Source organism: Alosa pseudoharengus, unplaced genomic scaffold (genome assembly GCF_046254945.1).
Source record: "Alosa pseudoharengus isolate Yale_2024_CS ecotype anadromous, Long Island Sound unplaced genomic scaffold, YU_APseudo_1.1 YU_APseudo_1.1_scf_5, whole genome shotgun sequence".
Classification (NCBI taxonomy): Eukaryota; Metazoa; Chordata; class Actinopteri; order Clupeiformes; family Clupeidae; genus Alosa; species Alosa pseudoharengus.
The window spans coordinates 5,563,679-5,588,879 of NW_027468837.1; the positions used below are offsets into that span (position 1 = coordinate 5,563,679).

General features: G+C 39.0%; 1 protein-coding gene across 1 annotated transcript in view; it reads left to right on the plus strand.

The window, feature by feature from the left end:
- The window catches only part of poc1a (POC1 centriolar protein A), a 118,013-nt gene extending 102,334 nt beyond the window's left edge, over positions 1-15,679 (plus strand). The window contains exon 11 of the mRNA XM_076268844.1: positions 15,141-15,679. Within this exon, the coding sequence (XP_076124959.1) occupies positions 15,141-15,245 (105 nt within the window). The 3' untranslated portion in view covers positions 15,246-15,679. The remainder of the gene's footprint in view (positions 1-15,140) is intronic.
- The last annotated feature ends 9,522 nt before the right edge of the window (positions 15,680-25,201 follow it).

Sequence of the window (25,201 nt, forward strand, 5' to 3'; positions counted from 1 at the left end):
TTGCTAAAACATTAACATACAGATTTTATGCAAACAACTAATATTTAATTAATGATTAAAAAACTATTAACTTGTGCCAAATAGATATGTTAGTAACAATTAACAAATATTAACAAAGGGTTAGGTAATTACTAGTTTGCTATTTATTATGGCACCTTATTATGGAATGTTACCGAATCTAGATGCGTATTGAATTGTCTTATAAGGGAGAGATACACACCCCTAGTAAACGGTAGTAGCAATGCCTGCAAACATCAAAAATTGCAGTAGGAAGAATGTGCAAATTTATTTACTGCAAAGGTGTAGGCCTACATACATTGTTTCCTAAATGCCAATGCTGTTTGTTATCAGTTTGTAAAGTTCAGGCGAAGTAGGTGTAGTAACGTTATGAATCCCTGCTCAATGTAATTGGTTAGGCTGGTCCAATGATTTAGAATCACGATGCGAATGTTGGAAAGGTTTCCCAATCGTGAATGACCAGACTCTATTCACTTCAGTTTTGCACCAAATATCTCGTCACGTGTGGTGCAAAAGTGAGAGCCACATAGTTTGAGACTAGCAGCAGATTCAAGCAGTTGTAGAACTTTATTGACTTGTGCTCATGCGAGAAAATGTTCAAAGACCCTAGATAATTAAATAAATGTATTTGGAAGAAAATATTAGTGCTGTCACTAACAACTATTTTTCTAACGATTAATCTAAACGACTAATTTAAAAAAAAAATAATCAAGTGTTTGTTATTTCGTTGTGTCCGTTTTATTTTGAACTCAACTGAAGGGCCAGAACATAAAACATATAACGGCCTACTTTTGTTAGAATCTCATTAAGTAGGCCTAAACTGTTCAAAAACATTATGTATTAACAATCTAAGCATAAGTATCTGCATTTACATTAGGCTATAGTATACTGTAGTTGACACTATGGACATAATTCACCATACTGTGTTATTGACATGTACTGTATCCCCTTACTTAACTACATATGCTTGTGGTAAGTGTGTTCTGTGTTGTGAGCAGTGTTGTATAAAGTACTAGAAAGCAATACTTGAGTAAAAGTACGAGTATCGCACTAGAAAAAGACTTTGGTAGAATATTACTTAAGTAAAAGTCTTAAAGTATCTGATATATACTGTACTTAAGTATCAAAAGTAATTTTCTGATATTTAATGTGCTTAAGTATTTGAAGTAAAAGTAAAAAGCACACGGTTTTATTTTGAACTTTTATTGTGAACTTTATTTTGGCTTTCTTATAGTAAAGCATAAAGCATATTCAGGGTTCCCATATCTTCTTAATCTCACTCATCAAATCAAAATCACATTCTTTTCTAGGACTTTTCAGGCACAATTCTCTTAAGTTCAAAGAACCAGCAGCATATTTTTAGAGCTGACATCAAAAAAAAAAAACAGAAACAGAAATGTCACTTATGAACAGGTAAAAATGAAAAATAAATAACTTATTCTTTAAAAATAAAATGACCTGCTTGTACACACACACACACACACACAGGCCACCTATGTCCAGCTACTAATATGCCAGTCACTGAAAAGGTGTCTGTTCATCTTCAAAAGAAGCTGGTTTTCAAAGTTGCCAGAATTCAGTGCCTGGGCGTTTCAGGCCCAAGACCGGCCCACGTTTTCCATAGTGGTGGAAATTGGATAAATGAAGCAACATTTCAGCTCTTACTATCCTGTAGTTTTTATTAGTACCATGGTTCAACAAATGTGTAAAGGTTATATAATAATTCACTTTAACTGAGAAGTTAACAAAAAATATTCCACTATTCCACAAATGAACAAAAACAGAAAGAAAAAGCCTTTGAAATGTGCATATCCCACACTTCCACAAAGAGACATATTGAACTAATGTTTAGGCTACATGTTTTTTGCATGGGTAGGCTATATTGTTGTTTGGTGATTTAGCCTACTCCTTTACTACACCCTCTTCTGAGCAAACAAGGCATATAGGTTTATCATGTAGGGTAATTGCTCTTTTTTACATTAAATAACTTAAATTTATCCTCTCTACTTGTCCCTGTAGTCATGGCCTCCTCATCACTAATTTCGGGCTCATAATTTTCAGTGGTCGACTGGTTGATCTGCTGCTCAGTCTCTCCTGGCCTCTTTCTACCATACATCCTTCCTGGCGCTTGTGTCTACTGTAGGGCCGGCTTGGCTATTCGTATCTGAGAAAACTTTTTGGAAAAGAAGGGCTATATGGACCCAACCAATTCTTTTTGGGAGGGGAGAACTCCCTCACGTAGGCTACAACCCATGCAGAGGCATTGCACTGGTGTCATACACAGAATGCGGAACGTGTCCTACTTTAAGAAAAGATAGACTAACGTGACAAATGTCAATATTTTTTCCCTCGACCGGCCCAAAAGTGAAGCGGCCCACCGGGAATTCTCCCACCCTGGGCCTGATTCAGTCTTACTCTTCTTGGACTGAAGACAAGTCCTGCGATGCTAAATAGCCTTTCACAGGCTGCTGAGGCAGGTAGCGGAGTGTTCAGCTTCACAGAAAGCTGCCAATGTACAGAAACATTCCTTGCAAATACAGCCACGGGTGTATGATGTTATCTTCACCACTACCCTGTTCACCGAGTTCACCACTATCGTCGGGGTGGTCTTCTATGATAACGGGAGGTCCTCCAGTAGGTGCTTGTGCTTCCATGGCGGTTTCAGTTGTGCGTCCTCCTCCTTTAGCAACACACAAGCGCTGAAATAGAGCGCGCAGCGTGCGTAATGCAATCTAGGAGCAGTGATTCGCCAAACCTCCCTTATTGCAGTTGCACACATTTCTTCTAATTTTATGTTTTAGTAACGAGTAACGAAGATGCTTAGTGGAAATATAACGGAGTAAAAGTATACATTTTATCTAGGAAATGTAGTGGAGTAAAAGTGAAAGTTGACATAAATTTAAATAGCGAAGTAAAGTACAGATACGTGAAATTTCTACTTAAGTATAGTAACGAAGTATTTGTGAGTTATGCTAGAATCTGAGATGCGTTCCGCACGACATGTCAATGTATTATCTTGTTTTGTGTTATAGGGACGCTGTCTCTAGTGACGCGCACCTTGATTGTTGATATCACGGGCGGTGTCATGTTCGTTTTGACATTTTTTTGTATAAATGAATAAACGACACGATGTTTCGTTGTCAACGTGAGACACTCTCTTCACTTAATTTATTGCAATTTCCACAATACAATATTAGTCAGAGCTATGTTCAGCTTGCGTTTACACTTGCGTGTATGGCGGGGTTTAAAACATTAGCCTACTGTCAAAGTAGTGTGTTTAACATCCAAAGACAGTCATTGTACTTCTCAAGAGTTAATAACATTACAGTGAGCAGTTTGAGATGGGAAACCAAAAATTAATAGGTGGTCAATAGTAAAACGACTCGTCGACTAAAAAAATTGCTGTTGACTTATTTTCATGGTCGATTACGTCGACTAATTGCGGCAGCACTTGAAAATATTCTACAGATGTGCAACTGTTGTTGCATTAATTCACATAAAAGTTTACGAATGTACAAATGTTGTTCATGATCTCACATTCTTAAATACTAGTCTTCAAATGTGTTTTTCACCAAATATACTGCATCGATACTAGCAAAACTGTAAGTGTACATGTATGACACTTTTGACTTGTGATGTGCAGAAAAGGACTTGTGTACCAGTAATGCCAAATTTGTGATGGTTAAACTCAATATATTGTTGTGATTGCAGCAAAAGCATGTGCAGTTGTGCACATTTGGTGGTAAACAGCAATGGTTTGGAGGTGGTAACCACGATTATGACAAGATGCCGAACTATAAGTTTAATGAAATTCTGGCCATAGGGGGCACCACAACTTAAGCATTTCTTTATCTTAAGAACACTGGGCCACATTTGATCATCTCCCAAAGTTTCATTTGGCTCACTCAATCAAGTGATCAAGAGTCAAAGTTCAGTCGACAAAACAATTCTGTGTGTATATGTTATGATCTGAGGGTTCAAAGTTGACATGCTGCATTTCTTTAGGTGAATTTTATGACATTTCATCCATAGGGGGCACTGTAACTGGTAGGGGTGTAACGGTTCATGTATTCGTATTGAACCGAAACGGTACGGGCGTCACGGTTCGGTGCATGAATTTACACGGAGAATACACTGTATAAAACTCATAAAACTACATAAAACTCGTGTGCGGATTAATTAATGTCATGCGCAATTACTGTTAAGTAGCGAGAGTTACGGGAGTTCTTTAGCGACACCTAACGCTAATCTGTAGCCTCGCCTTAGCTCTGAAGCTCTGATTGGCGCCTATGTTTTTTTTGTCAGGTCGTCGGTCGAGTCCGTCAGTCATTAGCAGCACTAAGGTTAGACCCACGAGTTCCGCTGGTCTCTTTAAGATCGCAAGTTTGAGAACTTCAGTTACAGTAACGTTAGTACAGGCGAAAGAGTGGTGGATAAGATGAAACTGTGTGTCGGCGTTGTTCAGCAGTTGTTGGGTATGTGAGTGGAAAAAATGCTACACATATTCGAAGCCATCACCCAGATGATGTAGGCTACCAATCACTGAAACGAGGGGAAAAAACTTCCCCTGCGCTTCAGCAGCCTTTGGATACACATACAAATAGGGCCAAAACCTATGGCTTAAATTAAATGATTTCGTAATGACAGAAAGCTATGTAAATCGCGTTTATGTTGGGGTAACTTGTAACTTCTCACATGAGGTTCTGGTAGTGTTAAGTGCATAGACAGTAAAATAAAGTGACAACGCTAACCAGGCTAATAAACAAACCATGCTACGGTGAGTTAACGTCAAAGGGCAAAGTCACGTGACTTCTAGTTGTAGTCTGTTTATGAAATGAAAGGAGCAATTTCGTTTTAAAAAAAAGGCAAGATAGTGTGATATTTTCACAGTTAGTAGGCTAGATTATTACTTTACACACAATGAAAAAAATATTGAGGCAAATTGTAGACCCTTCCATATACAACTAAACACAGATGTTGAAGGTCTTGCTTAAGTGGATTTTTAAAAATCTTTTTTCTATGTAATTTGCACTTTCAGAAATAAGAGATGCTGTAGGCCTATTTTCAGTTTTAGAGCTGATTGTCTTATTTTGTTTACAAGTTACAGATGGAGTCTGGGTACTTATTGTACTGTTTAGCCTACATCTTACACACTTCAGGCTGTTGCAGATAGCTCAGGGAAGAGACTGTATGACACTAGGTGGTACAGCCTGAGACATGCACAAAAAAAAATGCTTTCTGCATTTTTGTTTTGCTTTTCCCTCCATTGTACCGAACTCGTACCGAACCGTGATGTCCGAACCGAGGTATGAACCGAACCGTGACTTCTGTGTACCGTTACACCCCTAGTAACTGGCATATTGCATTATCTGAATTACTTCTGTGTACCGTTACACCCCTAGTAACTGGCATATTGCATTATCTGAATTACTATCATACTTGTGCCAATATCTTGTGATGTAAAGCAGGGGTCCCCAACCTTTTATGTACCATGGACCGGTTTGATTCCTATTTTTTTTTCACGGACCGGCGGGGGGGGGGGGGGGGGGGTTCGGGGGTTCCATGTTCCATATGTGTTGTGCATGCATTACTTGAAAAGAACTAGCTCCATGCAGTTATGTATGAACAGTGAAGGTAACGATCTCTTGTGAAAAACGTGAACTTGAAGAAGTGAAAATTGAACAATATGAACTATGAATATTGAACAACTTGAAGCTACATCTATAAGTGTGAACATGCTTAACAAAATATGGAAACAAAACATGGGAACTAAACGTGCATTACGAATATAATCATTGGGAGCCCTGCTTGTTTCCCTGCAACAAGAAGCTTCCATATGGGGGTGATGGAAGACAGTGACACCCTCAGTGTGTTTGAAATGTCCAGTCAATTGCGCAATTTGGTCTTAGTTGCAGTCATTGCCGAAAACCCGGCCTCGCATATAGATACCTGGTGGGAAACGTTTTCTGCGCTTTTACGGCTATCTCGGGATATTCTGCTTTGGTTTTGATCCAAAAACCCGCCAGAGAGGTTTCCTTATACACACTCTTAAGACCACCGTCATTTGCAATTTCGATCAACTGCCTCCTGCGCTGACAAGTTAGGACTATTCGGGATATTGACAAATGGGTTGCGGACCCACTCATTGGTTTGTCGTGGATCTTTGGAGGATGGGAAGTAACGCTCAAACTCATTTGAAAGCGCAACAAGGTGATCGCGCACCAGCTGCGAGAGAAAGGGCCCTGCAGTCTCTCCCAAAACCCCAACTACTGTTTGGAACATATCAAATACACCCCGGTCCACTCGTCGTCCCCACAAATCATGCTTGGCTTTAAATGCAGCGACTTTATCTGCCAGTTTAAAGACAGTCGTCATTCTCCCCTGGAGTGACAGGTTGAGGTCATTAAGCAACCCGAATACGTCACACAGTGAAGCGAGTTTTGACACCCAGTCCTCATCACTAAAATGTGCAGCTAACGGTGACTTTTTTTCTGTAAAAAATCTCTGCAGCGGCTCTCGCAACTCAAACACTCTGGCAAGTGACCTGCTAAAGATGCTTGTTTTTGTTGCTCATTTTAGCAGTTTAGCTAACTTCGTGTGACACTACCGTTCGCCAAGAACTGATCAAGTGAAGTGAGCTGACCTGAGGCTGCGCAGCGCTGAAGGCAATATGTAAAAGTGTTGAAGGCGGGACAGACAGACGTAAGAAAATAGACCTTGCAAAATCCAAACATGCGTGCAATCAAACAACTGCATATAGGCCTATGCCATGTAAAAACGTGACATTATTGCGAATTAAATTTAGTTTTGCATGCATTTTTGTTTTTAAACTCATGTCGTAGGCTACGGCCCGGTTAGGAATGTCCTGTGGCCCGGTACCGGGTTGGGGACCGCTGATGTAAAGGATCAGAGTTTAATAAAATTTGATGTGATGTATTACTGCACCAGTCCTGGGATACCCACACATTTTTTGTGAAATTCTGTCTATAGGAGGCACTAAAATTGACACATTTCTAGTTCCTCTCAACTGTGTTTTTATATGAGTTTAAAGTAGCATTGTTACAGGATAAAACACACTTCTTGAAGCTTTCTTTACTGTGGTGACACTTACTTTTCCTCTTATACAGAAGCACATTTTAAACCTACAGCAATAGGTCTGATTTAATGAATATTCCAAATCCCCAGAAATCCCCAGTTCTCCCTTCCTCCCCTTCCTTCTGGGTTAAGGATGGTACGAAGTTGCTTGAAGGCAGAGATGAATAATTTGAACCTAAAACACAGGATTCTGCTGTGTTAGCTAGTCTTCACTTCTTTGCTCTTCTCCACGAGAGGCCCTCTCTTCCCACTCCTTGCATTGATAATCACCCATTGAAGTAAGGCTCCCCTGTGGACATGCCACAAGTAGTGGAAGCTTAAAAAAATGATGTATGAAAACAAGATCAGATATTGTACCTAGTGCTGAATGCAGATGAAGTTGACTAAGCAGCCATCACAGTCTGGCAACTAGAAACACTTAAAGTGCACTACTCTAAAGAGCATGTGAGGCCAATACAACAAAAATTAACCTACCGAGTGATTTAAAAGCAATAGAACTGCAGGACAACATACTGTAAACAACACTATCATAGTTGATTCCTTCATCCAGCATTGTTTATCATGAGTCTTTAGAATATAACATTTCTCATCTACACCGTAACTGATATACTGCACCACATGCCTTGATTTAAAAAAAAAAGAATGATTGTATAAATCAAACAATAACTGGAAAGGGTTGCTAAGGAACCCAAAACTACATTGGCATGTATAGACATTTTGATGCATTACAGAGGTGTTGCTACCTATTCAATCCAGAATCCTGAGGGTTGACCCATTTTTGGTCAATCAAACTAAAAATTGCATTGATTGTTTTTTATATATTTCTTTATGTTAAGTATTGATACTTATACCTTCTTTAAATTCCTTTATATTTCCTTTATATTTAAATTTGAACTCCATACAAACGGTGTTAACAGTGTTGTAGTTTAGTAAGTTAATCAAGAGTGGGTTTGTTTTCAGCTTTCAGAGATGAGCGTGACAGGCACAGCATATTGATTGGAAAAGCACACTCACAGAGGAAGGAAATATAAAACCCTTTTCCCTGCAGCGTGAAATACCAGCAGATGTTATCGAGTCCAGGCCTGGGCCCCTGTTGTGGAGGGGGAGGGGAGACTCACCGGAAGCCTGTTTACTGCGTGCTGGCCTTGCCATGTCTCCGTCTCGCCTACACATTGGATCCACGTGTCCACGTATGTGCAAGGGTCAGCTCAGGGTCAAAGTAACCCAGAGCCTCAGAGTGGGGATCATCCAGGCACTCTTTGAATAGTTGTTTCTTTCCCTCCCTCCCCCTCAACTTTGATTTCCCTATTTCCCTCCCTCTATTTCTGCTTTCCTCTTTTTTGCTCTCCATTTCCCTCTTGCCTTGAATCTTTCACTCCCTCTCTCTCAACTCAAGTAAGATGAGTAGGAATGGGTCTGGTTTGGAAGAACACTGGTCTTGTCCAGCAAGGTCAGACAGCATTTCGCCATAAATAGAATTAAAATTATTTCTTGTTGCTGTAAATTGATGTTCTGCTGCTCTTCCTTAACGTGGTTGTTGTAGGGGCTCAGTAAATTTGCTGTGGTATTTCTGTATCAACAAGACCAGCATGGAACCAGTTTTTGATCCACTGGAATTTGAACATATTCTGTTAAAACATGTTAAACATATTCATGCAAGAAATAGGCCTACAAGAAATACAAACAAATGTTCTTTTATGTTTTGTTCATGTCTCTAATTTGTTAGTGCCTATTGCTGGTATAACAGCTGCCATTTTGCCATTTTCCATTGTGACATGATCAATGTGACATTCATTATTACAAAGATAAAACTAGAGACATGGTGTTTGACTAAAGAGTGCATGAAAATGCAAAAGTACATATGGTATGTAAAATATCATATATAGTTGACATGCAGCGCATAGATTTGAGTTGAGCTGAGCAGAGCACAGTAGCCTACAGCTTCATCTCGTCAATATCAAGAGAAGATAAACTTAATTGTTGTGGACCCATATCTACATTACATTACATTACATTTGGCTGACGCATTTTTAGCCAAAGCGACTAACAATATGGTAAACAGTTTAAGTTTTAGAGAAATTCTCAACAATATTAGGACAATTTAAAAAACATTAGAGTACAGTAAGAATAGGTATCCAATGTAGCTGGATGAGTAGCGGGGTAACATGTGCCCTCTTGGGTTGGTTGTAGACCAGGCGCGCTGCCGCGTTCTGGATCATCTGAAGTGGTTTCACTGCGCAGGCTGGGAGACCTGTCAGGAGGGCCTTGCAGTAGTCGAGTCGTGAGATGACTGTTGCCTGAACCAGAAGTTGGGTGGCATCTTGAGTTAAGTAAGTCCTGATTTTCCGTATATTGTAGAGTGCGAAACGGCATGACCGGGCGACTGAGGCAACATGATCTGAGAAGTTTAGTTGGTTGTCGAGAACAACTCCTAGATTTCTTGCAGTCCTGGTAGGTGAAACAGACAGGGAGTCAAATTTGATGTTGATGTCGTGGTGTATGGTAGGTTTAGCTGGGAGGACCAGCAGTTCTAAGTAGTATCTAATAGTCTAAGCCATACATGGGCAACATACGGCCCGCGGGCCACATCCGGCCCGTGGGCTTTCCCTGACCGGCCCGCGTAAGGTCCGTGAAAGAACAATAGTCAAGAGCCTATAGAGATAATGCACGCAAATCAATATCGTTGCTTTTATTTTGAAAGCGACTGCTATTTGTACGCCCATACATTTGTGCGTGGATGCATACGATGTAAATAAACACCCTCACTGATGTGCTGGTGAATAGAATTTATGCTTCTGCGTCGACACAATGCAGTTGCCTTTAAGTCGGCGTAAACCTTTCAAAGTTTTGTGTCTCTTATGTCTTCGTCGCTCACCACCGCAAAGGTTGTTAGAACAAACTCCTGCTGTTTGTTGGAGATACGAAGTGTTAATTTCAAAACGTTACTGGCAGATAGACAGTTTACATTCGGATAACCCCGTCACTGTAACCAAAATATGTCTGAGTTTATTTGCAAAGCTTATGTTAGCGAACTAGTATGATGCTACTACCCACAGGTTGCTTGAAGCAGCCGGCTCAACACACAGGGCGAGTTGACCAATCACAGTTTTGTGCATAAAGTTAAAGCAAAAACATAGCCTACATTTTTAAAATAGTTTTCTTTGTGCATGTTGATTAACTAATTGTCTGCTTCACATTTTCATAGTCTAATTCTGCATAGAGTTAATTTAATGATGGTAATGATTTAATGATGAAATACTGCTGAGTGTTGATGAAATGGTGGCACAGGCCTATGGTTGTACTGACTCCTTCACATTTTCATGGCCTAGCCTAATTATATAGATATTGTAGTACTTTTTTATATCAGCCTTTGAAAACTGAAAAAATGTGAAATGTCAAAAAATCATTTTCGAGAATGAGGATTAAATACTGGACATAGATTAAATAGCCTATTGCTGTTTTTCCTTGGTCTCCCTCACATTTTCATCTGTTCTTACGAGTAGTAAACAAAACCATATGATTTACTTAATGTTATACAAGAACAGAATAGAATTGGACAGATATTTGTTCCACCAACGACATCGTCTAACATTGACATGATCGCAGAGGTATTAATTGAATATTGCTGCATCTCATTGGACTGCAATTGTATCTTGCGTTTGCCTGTTGCTCACAACTTCTACAGGAGGATCAATGATGTATATATGTCTGGATCTGAGGCAGAAAAGTTTAACATGTTTCTCCGTAACATTTCCAAAATCCAAGCGAACAAAACACTATACAAATCAAAATGATCTACTGATATCTTTCTCCACTGAGTTTGTTCCTACTATTAGCCACTTGCCATGCATAGCCTAAGATTAAACGGAGCTGAGAAGGATACTTGGCTGAGAAGGACACACCACCACCGATAAATATATTAGCCTGGGCTAGCCTACTGTGAAACGTTGGCTAACGTTGCCTACAATACTTATCTATGCAAATGCAAAATGTTCAAAGGTAATCTACGGTAGGCGACTACATCAGGCAACTGCTGATGTCTCCGCCATTGCATAGGGCAGCTTTCTGCAGTCTGTACTGTGAAAACTTTGTGTAGGTCAACTGTTTTGGGGGATTTGGGTAACTTAAGCCCACAGAGGACAATGTAGTATTAATTATACAAATATAATAATGGCGAGGATAAACTTGGCTGTGAGGAGTTGACTGGAGGTTTAGCCTATCTATCCACAAATCTCTCCTGTGCTGGCTCAACTCCTCTATCAGTCTCCTTCCCTTTCCGTTTTCTGACCATAGATGTTAACATTGAGCATTGAAAATAAGGGAGATTTCCTGGGTTACTCACCCAAAATACGAGAACATTTCAACATTCGTCTTTCTGTTGCTATCCCTCTGCTGAGAGCAAGAATTCGCACTACAAAATGCTGCACTAACTAAACGAGGTGTGAAGCTAGGTCTAACGTGACTTTGCTTACAGATTGGCCTCAATTTATGCTCTCACAACAACCACACCGTTATCTTAAATAGGCTATCAGTCTAAGGTTGCCTTCAAACAAGCAAAACAATGCTTTAAAAACATCCATTTCACTGGAAGGGCAAGGGGACAGGACAACAGCACAGAGACAGACAGGTCCAATGGTAGGGCTAATGTTATGAAATTATTTAGTTAATTATTTAACTATGAAATAGTTAAAATAGGTTGTTGCTTGGGTACATATGGTGGTTACTATACAAATTAAAGCGGTTGCTATGCTGGTTGCTAGGATAATCATGGTGGTTGCTATTTTGTTGCTAGGGTAATTGAGACGGTTGCAAGGGTAGATATGGTGGTTGCTATGCTAAATAAGTAGTTGCTATGCTGGTTGCTGGGGTCATCATTTTGGTTGACAATATTTTAGTAGTTGCTAGGTTGTTGCTAGGGTAATTGAGATGGTTGCTAGGTTATATATGGTGGTTGCTATGTTTAATTTAAGTGGTTGCTATGCTGGTTGCTAGGGTAATCATCAGCGATGCACCGATTGATCAACTGGTGACCGGAATTGGCCAACATGCACTTTGTTTATTAAGCATTTTTTATGCGCTATAGTTTTTATAGTATAGTATATTTTAGTATATTATAGTATTTGTTTATTTTCATTAGACTATTGATTGAATTGACATTGTTACAGTGCATGAAAATGCACTGTACTGTTCTTCCTAGGCAACTTCTTATTATTATTATTCCGCTTACCACTTTTTCTAGACGCAATTTCTCTTGAACAGTTTAACTTAGAAACTTCATTCAAACTTTGTAACGTAGGTCTTCAAACAGATCGGGTTGCTATGTCTTTTCAACTTTGAAACTTTTATACTTTTTTAAACTATTAAAGAAAAACGTTTTAAAATTCCCCATAGACTTAACATTGCCGATTATGACATCATAATACGGCCATTAAGCAATTAGAATCCTATGGCAGGTGTTCAGGCCACCTGGATCTCAACTGCCAGTCTCAGGCTTTAAGCATACAAACTGGCCCTATTAAGACTACACATCCTGTTAAACTGCTTCCTCTGCCAAAAACTGTTTCAAAATAAAAGTCCTCACTACAATATTTCACTGTTAAACAATTTAACCCTTTAAACTACTGAACTTTTTAACTGTTTAGCCATTGTAACTGTTACTTGTCATCAACTATGACTCCTACCCACTGTAGCTAGTTAGCATGGTTAACATAGTTAGCATGCTAGCAAGTTAGCATGCTAGTTAGCATTTTTAGCAAAATTATTAAAAATGATTAGCTAAGTTAGCTAAGTCACATGGTTAGCATAGTTAGCATGCTAACATGTTAGCATGCTAGTTAGCATTTTTTACAAAACTGCTAAAAATGATTAGCTAAGTCATATGGTTAACATAGTTAGCATGCTAGCAAGTTAGCATGCTAGCATGTTAATTAGCATTTTTAGCAAAATTATTAAAAATGATTAGCTAAGTTAGCTAAGTCACATGGTTAGCATAGTTAGCATGCTAGCATGCTAATTAGCATTTTTAGCAAAACTGCTAAAAATGATTAGCTAGGTTAACTACGTAACATGGTTAGCGTAGTTAGCATGCTAGCATAGCTAGTTAGCATTTTTATCGAAACTGTTAAAATTATTAGCTAAGTTAGCTAAGTAACATGGTTAACATAGTTAGCATGCTAACATTGTTAGCATAGTTAGCATGTTTAGCAAAACTGCTAGAAAATGTTAGTTAAGTTAGCTAAGTAGCATGGTTAGCATGCTAGCATTGTTAGCACTGCTATAAAACATTAGCTAAGTAACATGGTTAACAGAATTAAAAATCTTAGCATAACTGCTAGCAAACATTAGAGCCGTTCAAACGTTCAGTTATTGTCAAATATCTACCTATATACAGCCATTAAACTATTTGAATATCAACATTCATTAGCTAAGTAACATGGTTAGCAGGTTAGCATTGCTAGCACTGCTATAAAACATTAGCTAAGTAGCATGGTTAGCATAGTTAAAAATCTTAGCATAACTGCTAGCAAACATTAGAGCCATTCCAACTTTCAGTTATTGTCAAATATCTACCTATGCACAGCCATTAAACTATTTGAATATTAACATTCATTCAACTTCCAGTCTGTCAACAACTTTTAAACTATTTACCTTCAACTTTTAAACGGTCTACTTTTAAACTATCATTAAACTATCTATTAAACTAGCTGTCTATCAACAACTTTTAAACTATCTACTGTCTATCAACAACTTTTAAACTATCTACATTCAACTTTTAAACAGTCTACTCTTAAACTATCAACTTTTATTAAGCTATGCAACCATCATGTCTATCCTAGCATCACCGTAGTAACCATCTCTTTATTATCTGTTTTAACTATACATGATATTTTACATCACAACTTTAGCATTTTCATGCACTGGTAATTCCTTGGAATTGCATTTCTAGTTGTTTATTATTGCTGTTCTTCTTGGTGTAATCTAACCAACGTTATAATTTGTTTACTGTTAAATTTAACTATTGTATTGTTGTTATTTGTATGTTGCTTTGGACAAAAGTGTCTGCTAAATACCATTACCATAACCTATTCTCAACTCAATGTTTCCAGTGTCAGTTGGGCTACTGAAAATGTTAGTGAGAAGCACATAACGTAACATTAGGTAGTTTCATGCACATAGGTGTTCTACAGTCTCAACATCTGGAGCAAGTTCACTTCAGATTAAACTATGATGGTAGTGTGTTTAAGAGTCATAAACGTAAGATAGGCAGATGTATGATGTATTTCAAAAGGCAACCGATCTGATCTTTAAAGTCACCATGGAGGTTTTGCAGCTGCTTTAAGGCTGCGGCATAAAGCTCACTTAATTATTCACGTGGGTGCCAGATCAGCATGCAGGGCCTCTAGATTACCTCTAAAATGTGCCTTTTTATTCCCCAGCCTAATTATATGGTTGTAAATTGGCTTGCAAAATAGCATCTAAGCAAGTTGACAACCAAAGTTGCTTACCTTCTATATTTACATCAGAACATCAGAATACAAGATAACATACTATGTTCATCCATTCAATGTCATTTTTAACAAATTGAAAGCTTCAACACCGAGGATCTCCAAACCTATTGGTTGAATGGATTGATATGGATTATTGATGGCTGATAAAGATTATCAAATCTAAGCATGAATTCAAGCACAAAATGTTGTTTCAAGAATTACAATATTTTCTGTAAAATTGTAGTGTATGTTACCGATGTCCATCCTCACAACAAGACTACAAGAAATTAGTGACTTTGACAAGTCTTCTCCATGGCAGAGAGAGGACGCTGTATTCGCTGACTTTGTCCTGACAAGCGAGTGTGAGCAAAGTGCATTCCGCCCTTCATAATCGGTGGGATTGTCCCGGGTCTGGAATAACGGCACGTCTGTTGGCGAGCTGAAATGGGTGCATTCATGCATTTTTGTGACGCTGTATTATTACCCTCCCCTTCTCCTCTCCTCTCTCCCCTCCTCTTGTCCTACCCCCTTCTCTCACAGACGGTGGCAATCCTCGAACAGAGGCTCACTCTGACCGAGGACAAGCTGAAGGAGTGTATTGACAACCAGCAGAAGATCGTACTGCAACAACAGCCTGGGGAGTGAACGCTTTATACTTCCATAAAGGAAGAGAGGGCTCCTGGTCTACTTGCTCCCTCTTTTTTCCCAGTTTTGCTCGGGTCCACCCCCACCCCTGAGAAACTTTCAACTCAGTCAGCAGCACAAAAGTGTGCCGTTCAAAGCTGGCCCACACCCTGTGGACATGTATTTGGAAAGCCACTCCAGAGAAGACAGCTATTACTGGGTTGTAGGTGTGGTGTTGTCTTTGGGTAGGATCAGGTGTATTTGTTTTTCTCCTGATTAAATGTCCGAATTTTAGCATTAATGCCCTTGAGGACATAGCTTTCAGTGTTGTCAGGTAAGGTAAGGTACATTTGCCAAAAGTGAACAGTGTCAACACCTTTGCAATGCAATATCATACAAAATTTAACAAAACACACATTTTCAAGCAATTGAATAAAAGTGAATATCACAATGAAGGAAGTAGACTCTTTGGGTGCCTTAGTATTGATATTGATAATATTGACACAAAATGTAAGCCTCCTCTTTGAAGCTTTTCACAACTGTCAACTATAGTGTGCTATTTTTTGTGTGCTATTTTTGGACCAAGTTACTCTCTGAACTTAACTGATATTATTTAAGGTTTTAAATGTGGACATACTTTATGTTTCAAAGTTAGATGTGTTCTGCTGTTAAAAGTGGTTAGACAAGAGATATTTTAATATGTTTAATGTTTAATTAAAAAAAAAATCCATTCCATTTTGTGCCCTTTAGCCTGTGTGTTATTTCCTTAATGAAAAACTGGACAGACTTTAGATATCCACATGGTCAAGTTATTGATGTAACATACATGCCTTCAATTAGAAATGTCATTTGCTTATCAATGATAGTTAGGCACGACGCACTAGCGAAGTGCCTAAAACCCCCTTAGCTGTTCTAAAATCTACGGACTTGAGTGTCTTTTACTGCTTTTATAAATGAATTTTTGATCAATTTAATTTTTTTACAATAATTTACAAACATCCCCTCTTTAATGTCAAAGTGAAAACAGATTTCTACAAAGTAATGTTAATTAATTAGAAATCAATTATGGAAAATAAGCGGGTCCGTGTAACGCTTTGCAGTGCTGTGTTCTATTTGCAGAATTCACATGAAAAAAATATAAAAATAGGCTTAAAAATCCGTTATCCATTCTTTAGGACGGCACAGTAAATGGGTATTGATGCTTATTTTGATTTTCAATTGAGCACAATTACGGTTTTCTGGTCAGAAGTTAAAAATTTAAATTATACGTCATTTTTCTAATTTTCCTTTTTTGCGCTTGTGGTTGGACTGAACCACGAGCACCGGGGGGAGAACACCATCTAGCTGGGCCAGACTATATGGTGGACGAGAGCGCCGCCTGAAGTTGTTCGTGATTTTGACTCATTACTTTAGAGATTAATAAATAAAACTTCGCCGATTCTTGGGAGATGGAACGTTAAACATAACTTTCAGCCTATGTTGAACGTACAGTATATTTGAATACCATGGTCATGCCATACCATAGCAAATAATTCCCCAAAGCAGAATGCTTTGCCATCGACGTCAGTCTAGGCTATACAGGCCTATAGGCTGCTACCCCAAGCACTGTTTGACATGGGACGTTTGGGATACGCAATTTCATACAGGCTTGGAATGCACACTTGATCCCGTCTAAAGGCATACCCGATTCCCTGTTCGGCGCTAACTTGAGAACCACTCGAATCCCACCCCAGTTCCGCCAATCTGGTGTCGGCGTTGCCACTTGCCAATGACTACATCAGGAACGGTGGAACCCTGACTTTTCCCTCCCCCTTTAGCGGGACACCCTCGCCACCCAGAACTTCAGATGCAGAGGGAGACAATGCTGCGTCCTGACACTTATGAGTACGTGTTCTACTCATGTCTCACAGAGAAGAAGTTTTATTTATTAATCTCTAAAAAAATCACAAACAACTTCAGGCGGCGCTCTCGTCCACCACTTTGTCTAGTCTGGCCCAGCTAGATGGTGTTCTCCCCCCGGTGCTCGTGGTTCAGTCCAACCACAAGTGCAAAAAAGGAAACTTAGAAAATTGACGCATCATTTCAATTTTTAACTTCTGAACAGAAAACCGTAAACCCATTTACTGTGCCGTCCTTAAGAATGGATAACAGATTTTTAAGCCTATTTTTATATTTTTTCATGTGAATTCTGCAAATAGAACACAGCACTGCAAAGCGTTACACGGACCTAAGCGATTGCATAAACTTCAAGTCAGCATTTAGTAGATGCACCTTTGGCCGCAATTAAAGCTTGGAGCCTGCGTGGATAGGTGTCAGTTAGGCGTGCAAACTTTAGTTGAGATTTAATAAGAGCTATGCCACTCACCCATAGAGCTTTGACTGGTGAAGAACGTTGTTTTATGCATAGAACTCCAGGGGATGTTCAGTGACGTGAACATTTTTTTTGCATACATCCTGTCACTTGTGCTTTACAATAACCTTTTCTTTGAGTTTGGAGTGTTCTTTTGTCTTCATGGTGGAATTATAGCCAGAAATACTGATTGACCAGTGACTGGACCTTCCAGAAACAGGTGTCTATATTACTATACTATACACATTCACTGCACTCCATTTCACTAATTGTGAGACTATTAGCACCAATTGGCTGGACCACTGTTGATTTATGCTATCACTTATTTTGCATTATATATTTTTTATTAATTGACATTACTTTGTAGAAATGTGCTTTCACTTTGACATTAAAGAGGGGATTTTTGTCAATTCTTTAAATAATTGAACAAAAAAATAAACAAATTAAATTGACAAAGATTCCATTTATTAAAGCAATGAAAGAGGAAATATCCAAGGGAGTGAATATTTTTTATAGGCATTACTTTGTGCCTCATGCATCTCATCAAATATTGTGGACTCAAATGGCACCCGTTTCATAGAATGACCCACCTACTGTGTTGATGCGTGTCAGCTTGGCAGATCCCAGTGAGAGGTCATTCTTGTTTGTGGATCTTTCAGCCTTTGATTTTGTGTTCAGTAAGTGAATCGCGTGCTCAGTTGGGTTGGGGTCATCTGACTGACTAGGCATTTGAAAAATATTCCATTTCTTTGCCTTAACCCTATATACCTCAGAATTCATCCTGCTACTTCTGTCAGCAGTCACATAATCAATAAACACCAGTGAACCAGTGACAGGCCCATGCCATAACAGTGCCGCCACTGTGTTTGACAGATGATGTGGTATGCTTTGGATCACAAGCTATTCCTTTTGTTGTCCATACTTTTCTATTCCCACCATTCTGGTGTACATTAAGCTTGGTTTCATCTGTCTAAAGAATATTGTTCTCTTTTTAGGTCTAATCTTTTTGCACCTTGTAATAAACCCTCTGTATTTGTACTCATACAGGTGTCCTGATTGTTGACTTTGATAATGATACACCTACCTCCTAAAGAGTGTTCTTGACGTTCCTAGATTTTTTTTTTTTTTCTAGCCTGGGTGAACCCAGACGAACCTGTTTGAGTTTGCTCTGCAGGTCCATCTGGAGAGGATCCCACTGATGCTCATTTCTGAATCACCAAAAACCCAGGATTGCTTGTCCACCATTTCTTTTTATTTCCTGGATAACATTTATAGATGTAATTACAGTCAAAAACATCAGGCTAATTCGATTGCGAAGGTTTGGGCTCGAAAGGAGACGATGGCCTGGGTTTAATTAGAGGCATGTTATAGAACCCTCCCATCCCCCTTCACTGAGTTTGTGTGTGCTTCCTGAAGAAAGAATTGTGGGGGAAAATCAGAGTAATTCTCTACTTCATAAAGCACATGTGTGGGCTATGAGGGTTGAGGTAGCACTTACTAGACACGTTGGGATTTTTTTCTCTCCCTTTCCCTCATCTGTCACTTTTTCCCTCTCCTGTGCTTCCCCTCTTTCTCTTGTTGGCCTCTTAGGGAGATAACATCTGGATACATTTTTCATCTCTCCACGCTACTGGCTTTGTTTCAGAAGAGCAGTGTGCCAGAGTTCACCCAGTGCTGTAATGATCCCTTAGCTTTGTTCTCTGTTTTTCTTAGTCTCTAATTTGCCCACTCATTATTTATTTTCAAAAGATTTAAGGGGCTTGAAATGGAAACCAGATCCTCTCCTCTCATCCAGCTTGTTCCGGGGGGTTCCACTCAGTAGAGTGGCACCCTGTCTTGAGCTAGCAGGTGTTGATGTTCTGCATATGGCAAAGAGAAGGATGGCCAGTTTTTTTTTTTTTTTTTAAATCTCTAGCTAAATGTATAACTGTACGTTCATCCATATGCTTTAGAAAAATGAACTGGCCATTATTTCATGACAGACCATGAAGTCCCCTTGTTGGTTACGATTTGGGACTTGGAGATGAAGGGCTGAATTGTTCGAGAGGGAGCTCCTGCAACATGCTGCCCCTGCTTTGACCACTTGTATATCTGGGGCTTTTCTGGCACAGGAGCACATTGCTTCATTTCCTGTCTCCCCTCCCACAGTGAGTATTGGGTTTATGTTTGTCTGGGAAATGGGGCCATGCCTGCCCCATGTGGGCCCTTCCACACAAAACAGCCCACGCTTGTGCTGCACAACCAGCTTTCCACTCTCCTCCAGTTTCAGCAAACTCCAAATAAGCCTTCTATTTGTAGGTCAGGATTGAAGGAGTTTGTAGATTTCTCTTGACTGGAAATATCGTCAATTGTCAATTATATTGACATGTACTGCATATCCAGGTCTGACTATTATATGGTTGTTGCTGAATGCATTTGTAGTCAATACTGTATGTTGAACATTAGTCATTTAAGTAACTTCATTTAACTGGCAACTATTGGTAACCATTAATTGTTCACTAATTGTTGAAAAGCACTCCAATATCTGTGACCTAAATAGAACATTCACAAGCACATAAGTGACATTTGTTTCTTTTTCTTTACTCATTAAGCACACTTTTTCTGCACAAGCAAGACTCCAGGACCTTATGCATTTGTAAGGATGAGGCTTGTTTGAAAGCAAATAAATGATCACCTCACAACGCCCTTGAAAAGTGACCTAATTTGTTTTATATTTAAAGCCTCTCTTTAGAGCACATGCCTGATAGAATAAAGCTCAAAGTTCATCAAGAATTTGAACACACCTTCCTCATTATGTATGTGGTATCCTGGACCTCACTCATAAAAGATGTTGTGCCAAACAGATGTAATCAAATTAGGTTACGACCAAGCATGGCTTACTCATTTGTTAAGTTTTACTGTTGAGATAGCAAGTCTTGGCTTGATGGAAATGTTCAAACACAAGTCATCTAGAGACAGTGCTTAGCTGATCTACAGGTGGGTCTCAAAAAATGTGAATAGGCCTATCGTGGAAAAGCGCACCCCCCCCCCCCTAATTTATTTCAGAAAGTGAATCATATATTCTAGATTCATTAGCCTACATATAGAGTGAAATATTTCAAGCCATTTGTTGTTTTAGTGTCTGATAATGAGTTACAGCTCATGAAAATAAAAAAAAAATATTTTCTCAAAATATTAGAATAAAGATGCTATAATACAGAAATGTCGATTTCCTGAGCCTTTAATCTCTTAGTCTGGTTCAATACACATATAAAGTATAAGCAAAAACACATAATAAGCATGTTGTACCTGATGTAGGCTAGGGCCTAGCCTACACCAGGCGTGCATTCAACTTCGCAGACATAGGCGAACGTTGACGAACAGTTTTCCGTTTGCCTTGAGTTGTTGCCGAACATTTGCAAACAATTGCAAACAGGAGGTAGTTCTCCGTGAACGTACAGTGGACTGGACGTGAGTTTGAGGCAACAATGCAATTACTGTTACGATGGAATGTTAACTCCAAATCGTTCAAATTTAACTGTTCAAAGAAAACATGTTCACCACGAACGTTCGCCACTGTTTGGCAAATTTGAACGCACCCCAGCTTTTCAGTCTGAGTATAGCTGTAATTGTGCTTAAGTCCAAGTCTACGTTACTGAAATTTGCTGTAGCAAAAAAAAAAATGTTGCGCACAATCGAGTCAACAAAATTAAATTTGATATTTACCAGCTCCAACTTAAAGTTAAATGTAAACACAATAATGTGATGCTGACCCATTACTGTATTTCTGGGTGTCAATAATTCGGGAAGCCACGTAGGCACCCTAAGTGATTCCACATTTTCTTCTTCATCATGTTCTTTACTCTTCTGCCAAGTCTATGGCAGTATCCTATGGTTACAAGTTTTGAACACCATAATCAAACCGTCATAAAATTGTTATTTTAACACATTTTAAACTTGACATGTAGATAATGTAGGCATACAATAGACATTGCTTTTCGAGTGCACAGAACACGCCAAGATAAAATGCTAAATTAGCCTACCATTACAGTTAGGGGGCTCTGTAGCAACACTTACCATCCAAGCAAAAATACAATGAAAATAAAGCCTTATGATGAAATTGGGCCTTTTCACTCTAAGGAAATTCTATAGAATTATATAAAATTGCGTAAAAAGAATGTTCAAGGAATGTCGTCTGGCACTGCCGTCCCCACACCCATGGCTTCTACTATACTATGACTAGTACTTAATTCTAAGCACTCCTATCCTCTAGTAGGCTACTAGTATTGACAAACGCAGTGGTAATTCCTAGCTTTAGTCTCCTCTGCACTGTACCTTAAATGTTATTCTATAACTGTAGCTGTAGATCTGTAGCTTAAATGATAAAGTGCTTAAATGTTATCCTATTGCTGTAAGTTGCTTTGGATAAACGTGTCTGCCAAATGAATACATGTAAAATATAATAATGTGTCATGACCGCTAACCAGATACTAGAAGCACACACCAGTTGCCTTAAAAGTTAAGGTATTTACGTACATTTATGTTAATTGTTCTGGATTTTACCAGCCAGTTTGTTTGCTAGTGTTAGCTCCCTGTTTGGAGTATTCCATTTAGGAGATGAGTGATAGCAGCTAGCATCACTCAATCTTGTTATTCTTCACCTGTAGCTCATGCCACTCAACAGATAATTCTAATCTAAGTTATCCACGCTGCCAATCAGTTTATCAGAGACTGACTGGCCGCATTCTCTGCCCTGAAGGTGCTGGACAGGATTTCAGCTTTAATAACCGCCCATGCACCTCCATAATGAGTGACATGTTTTACCACTATCACTCAGCTACCAGCCTACTGAGTGCGAAAAATTCCACATTGGTCATTCAACATCTGATGACACTGGATGTTTGTGTGTGTGGTGTGTGAGAAAGAGAGAGAGAGATACTGGCTATGATACTGGCTATGACCTTTATATGGAATCTATAATCTAACAAATATCTAATGCTATAGCTCTGTACAAAAGCTATAACACTGTACAGAATAATCTGTACTAAAACTGCTTTCCACAGAAAATGTCAGATGAGGTACTGGTGTATTTGAAGGATACTACATTCAGATCATGTCATGGTATTTTGCCAGGAAAGAATTCATATCATATTCTCATGGAATGAGGTTCATCGGAAGTTGCTTGGTAAAATATTGGCTGATACACCTTGGAGGACAGTTTGTCCAGGGCAATGCCCTGGGTGGTATCAAATTCCCTGTGGTCAGATGATTGTACATGAGGGTGACTTAACGGCTGTGTGTTTGTGGAGACAGTCCTCACTATCCCTGGTACTTGGCAGGGCCTTGAGGCCAGCAGGAAATTAAACTTAAAGTGTTGCTTCCGGGGATCACCTCTTAATCCGAAGAGAGGAGCTATGAACAGACACACAAACAGAAAAGGGAATGTGCTGTCAGTGTGTGTGGTTGTGTGTCTGAATATAAACATCCAGACAATGCCCTAAAAATATAGGGAGTTAACAATTTTAGGCAATAAATTAATTCAAATTAAATCATAGTTTTAAAATAAACTAAGATATCGGTTACACTTTATTTGTCAGTATCGACATAAGAGAGACATGGCACTGTCATGAACATGTCATAAACAAGTCATAAACGTTTAACGACATAATGCCTCTGTTATATAGCGACATTCGATTTTTGTCATAACAAATTAGGGTTAGGATTAGGGATAGAGTTAAGGTTAGGGTTCATGTGTCATGACAGTGTCACGTCACTCTTATGTCGATACTGTCAAGTAAGGTGTTACCAAGATATCTATCAATTCAACAAATAATTTTGACACAAGACTTTTTAACCTCAAAACAGTCCTTGACCGAACGATATTAACAATATGACTCAATACCATTATACTGTTAAACTCTCTGATTTATGCTATTCATCAATACAGAATACTTAACAAGTTTAGCTTAGGCTCAGTCAGTTAAAAGGAGCTGGAGATACTTTGAGAATGGATTGGAGATGAGAGGATGAAAACACAAGAGCTGACAGTTTGGAGAGACTGTAAGTCATCCGCATGTATAAAGGGCCATTGTGCACAGCCCCAGTGCACCCACACTGCACAGCTGGGTTAAAGTGAAAAGTTCCCTCTTTTATTCTCCAGTTTCGTTCACAGTCGGCTCATCCGAGACAGAGTACACATCTGACACTTGTTATGTATCATGGTGAAGTTGGCCTGAATGCTTTTATTTGGTTGATCATGAGACAGTTTTGATATTTGATAAAATCATGGTAGACCTGCTTATTTAAGGACTGATGAATAGGATCATTGCAAGGCAAGGCAAATGTAGTTATTTACCACATTTCATACACAGGGATAATTCGATGCACTTAACATAAACAAAAGCAAAAATAGTATATCATAGTAAATAAAACCATAGAGGGGCAGTGATATAAAAAGTAAAGTACATAAAATTAGCCTAGAAATCTAGACGCACCCTTTTACATTTGCTTTTTTTTTTTACATTACATTTGCTGCCAGGGCTAGTCTAGCAACTCTCCGTTGGCTTGTGAACTGGAAAAAAATTAAACTTCTATCAGGCCAATCAAATCGTGTATAGAGACGTTAGGCGGGCTTAACATAATGATTGATGGCAGAGTTGCAACAGTTTGGCTTGAATTCCCTGCTACTTGAAAACAAAGAAGATGGATGTTGCTGTTTGCGAACAGCGTGACACGAGTTAAGCTTTTAAGTTGGCAAAAGTTTGAACTAGCCAACTAGCTCCACTGGTGGGAAAACGCATTGAACTCATAGCGCTGTCCTGGGAATTTGAAAGACAAACGATTATCCCACCCCTCGGACTGAGTACTGCCAATGGTGAGTGCCCAGACCCTACATTTTAATGTGGGTCTGGCTCGTCAGGCTAACATAAAATATATTTAGAATATAATTAAAAGACATAGAAATACTTATTGCATTGCATTACTGTTAATAGTGCATCTGATTAACAGTAATGCATTTGATCAGTTAGCAGAACACTGAGAACAGTTTGGTCTTAATTCTAGATTTGAAACTGACTGCTTCACTATTTAGTTCTGATTGCAGGTTTTACCAACAAATATTTGTCCTGTGACCTGAGAGGCCTAGAAGGTATGCATTACTGAAGCATGTCTGGTAGGGAAATATGGTTCCGTCCATGTAGTGATTTATAAACAATTAGTGGTTTGAAGTTCATTCTGAAAGCCAGTGCAGGGACTTAGATTAATATGGTCAGATATCCTAGTTTTCATGAGAAGATCAACTTAAGAAATGTTTTAAGGCCTACAGTTGCTGATCACAGAGAAGCTCCTTTCTCGTAGGTATAATTTTAGCCAATTGATAACTATACTTGTGAATTCAACACGTTATGAGATGTTAACCAAAGTCACCAATCTCCAACCACCCTTTTCAGGGTTTTTTTTTTTCGCAGGCCAGCACACTGCAAGAAAGTAGTCCTCACTAATCACCAGGTCCAGAGTACAATGAGGTATGAAGCACTTGATGTTAACCAATGGGAACACATATACCACAGCGCCTTCAGAGTTATATGTGTGGAGCTTCTCTTGTTGGATTTCTTAGTGGATTTGAAGTTAGTATTAGCCCCATTTTCCT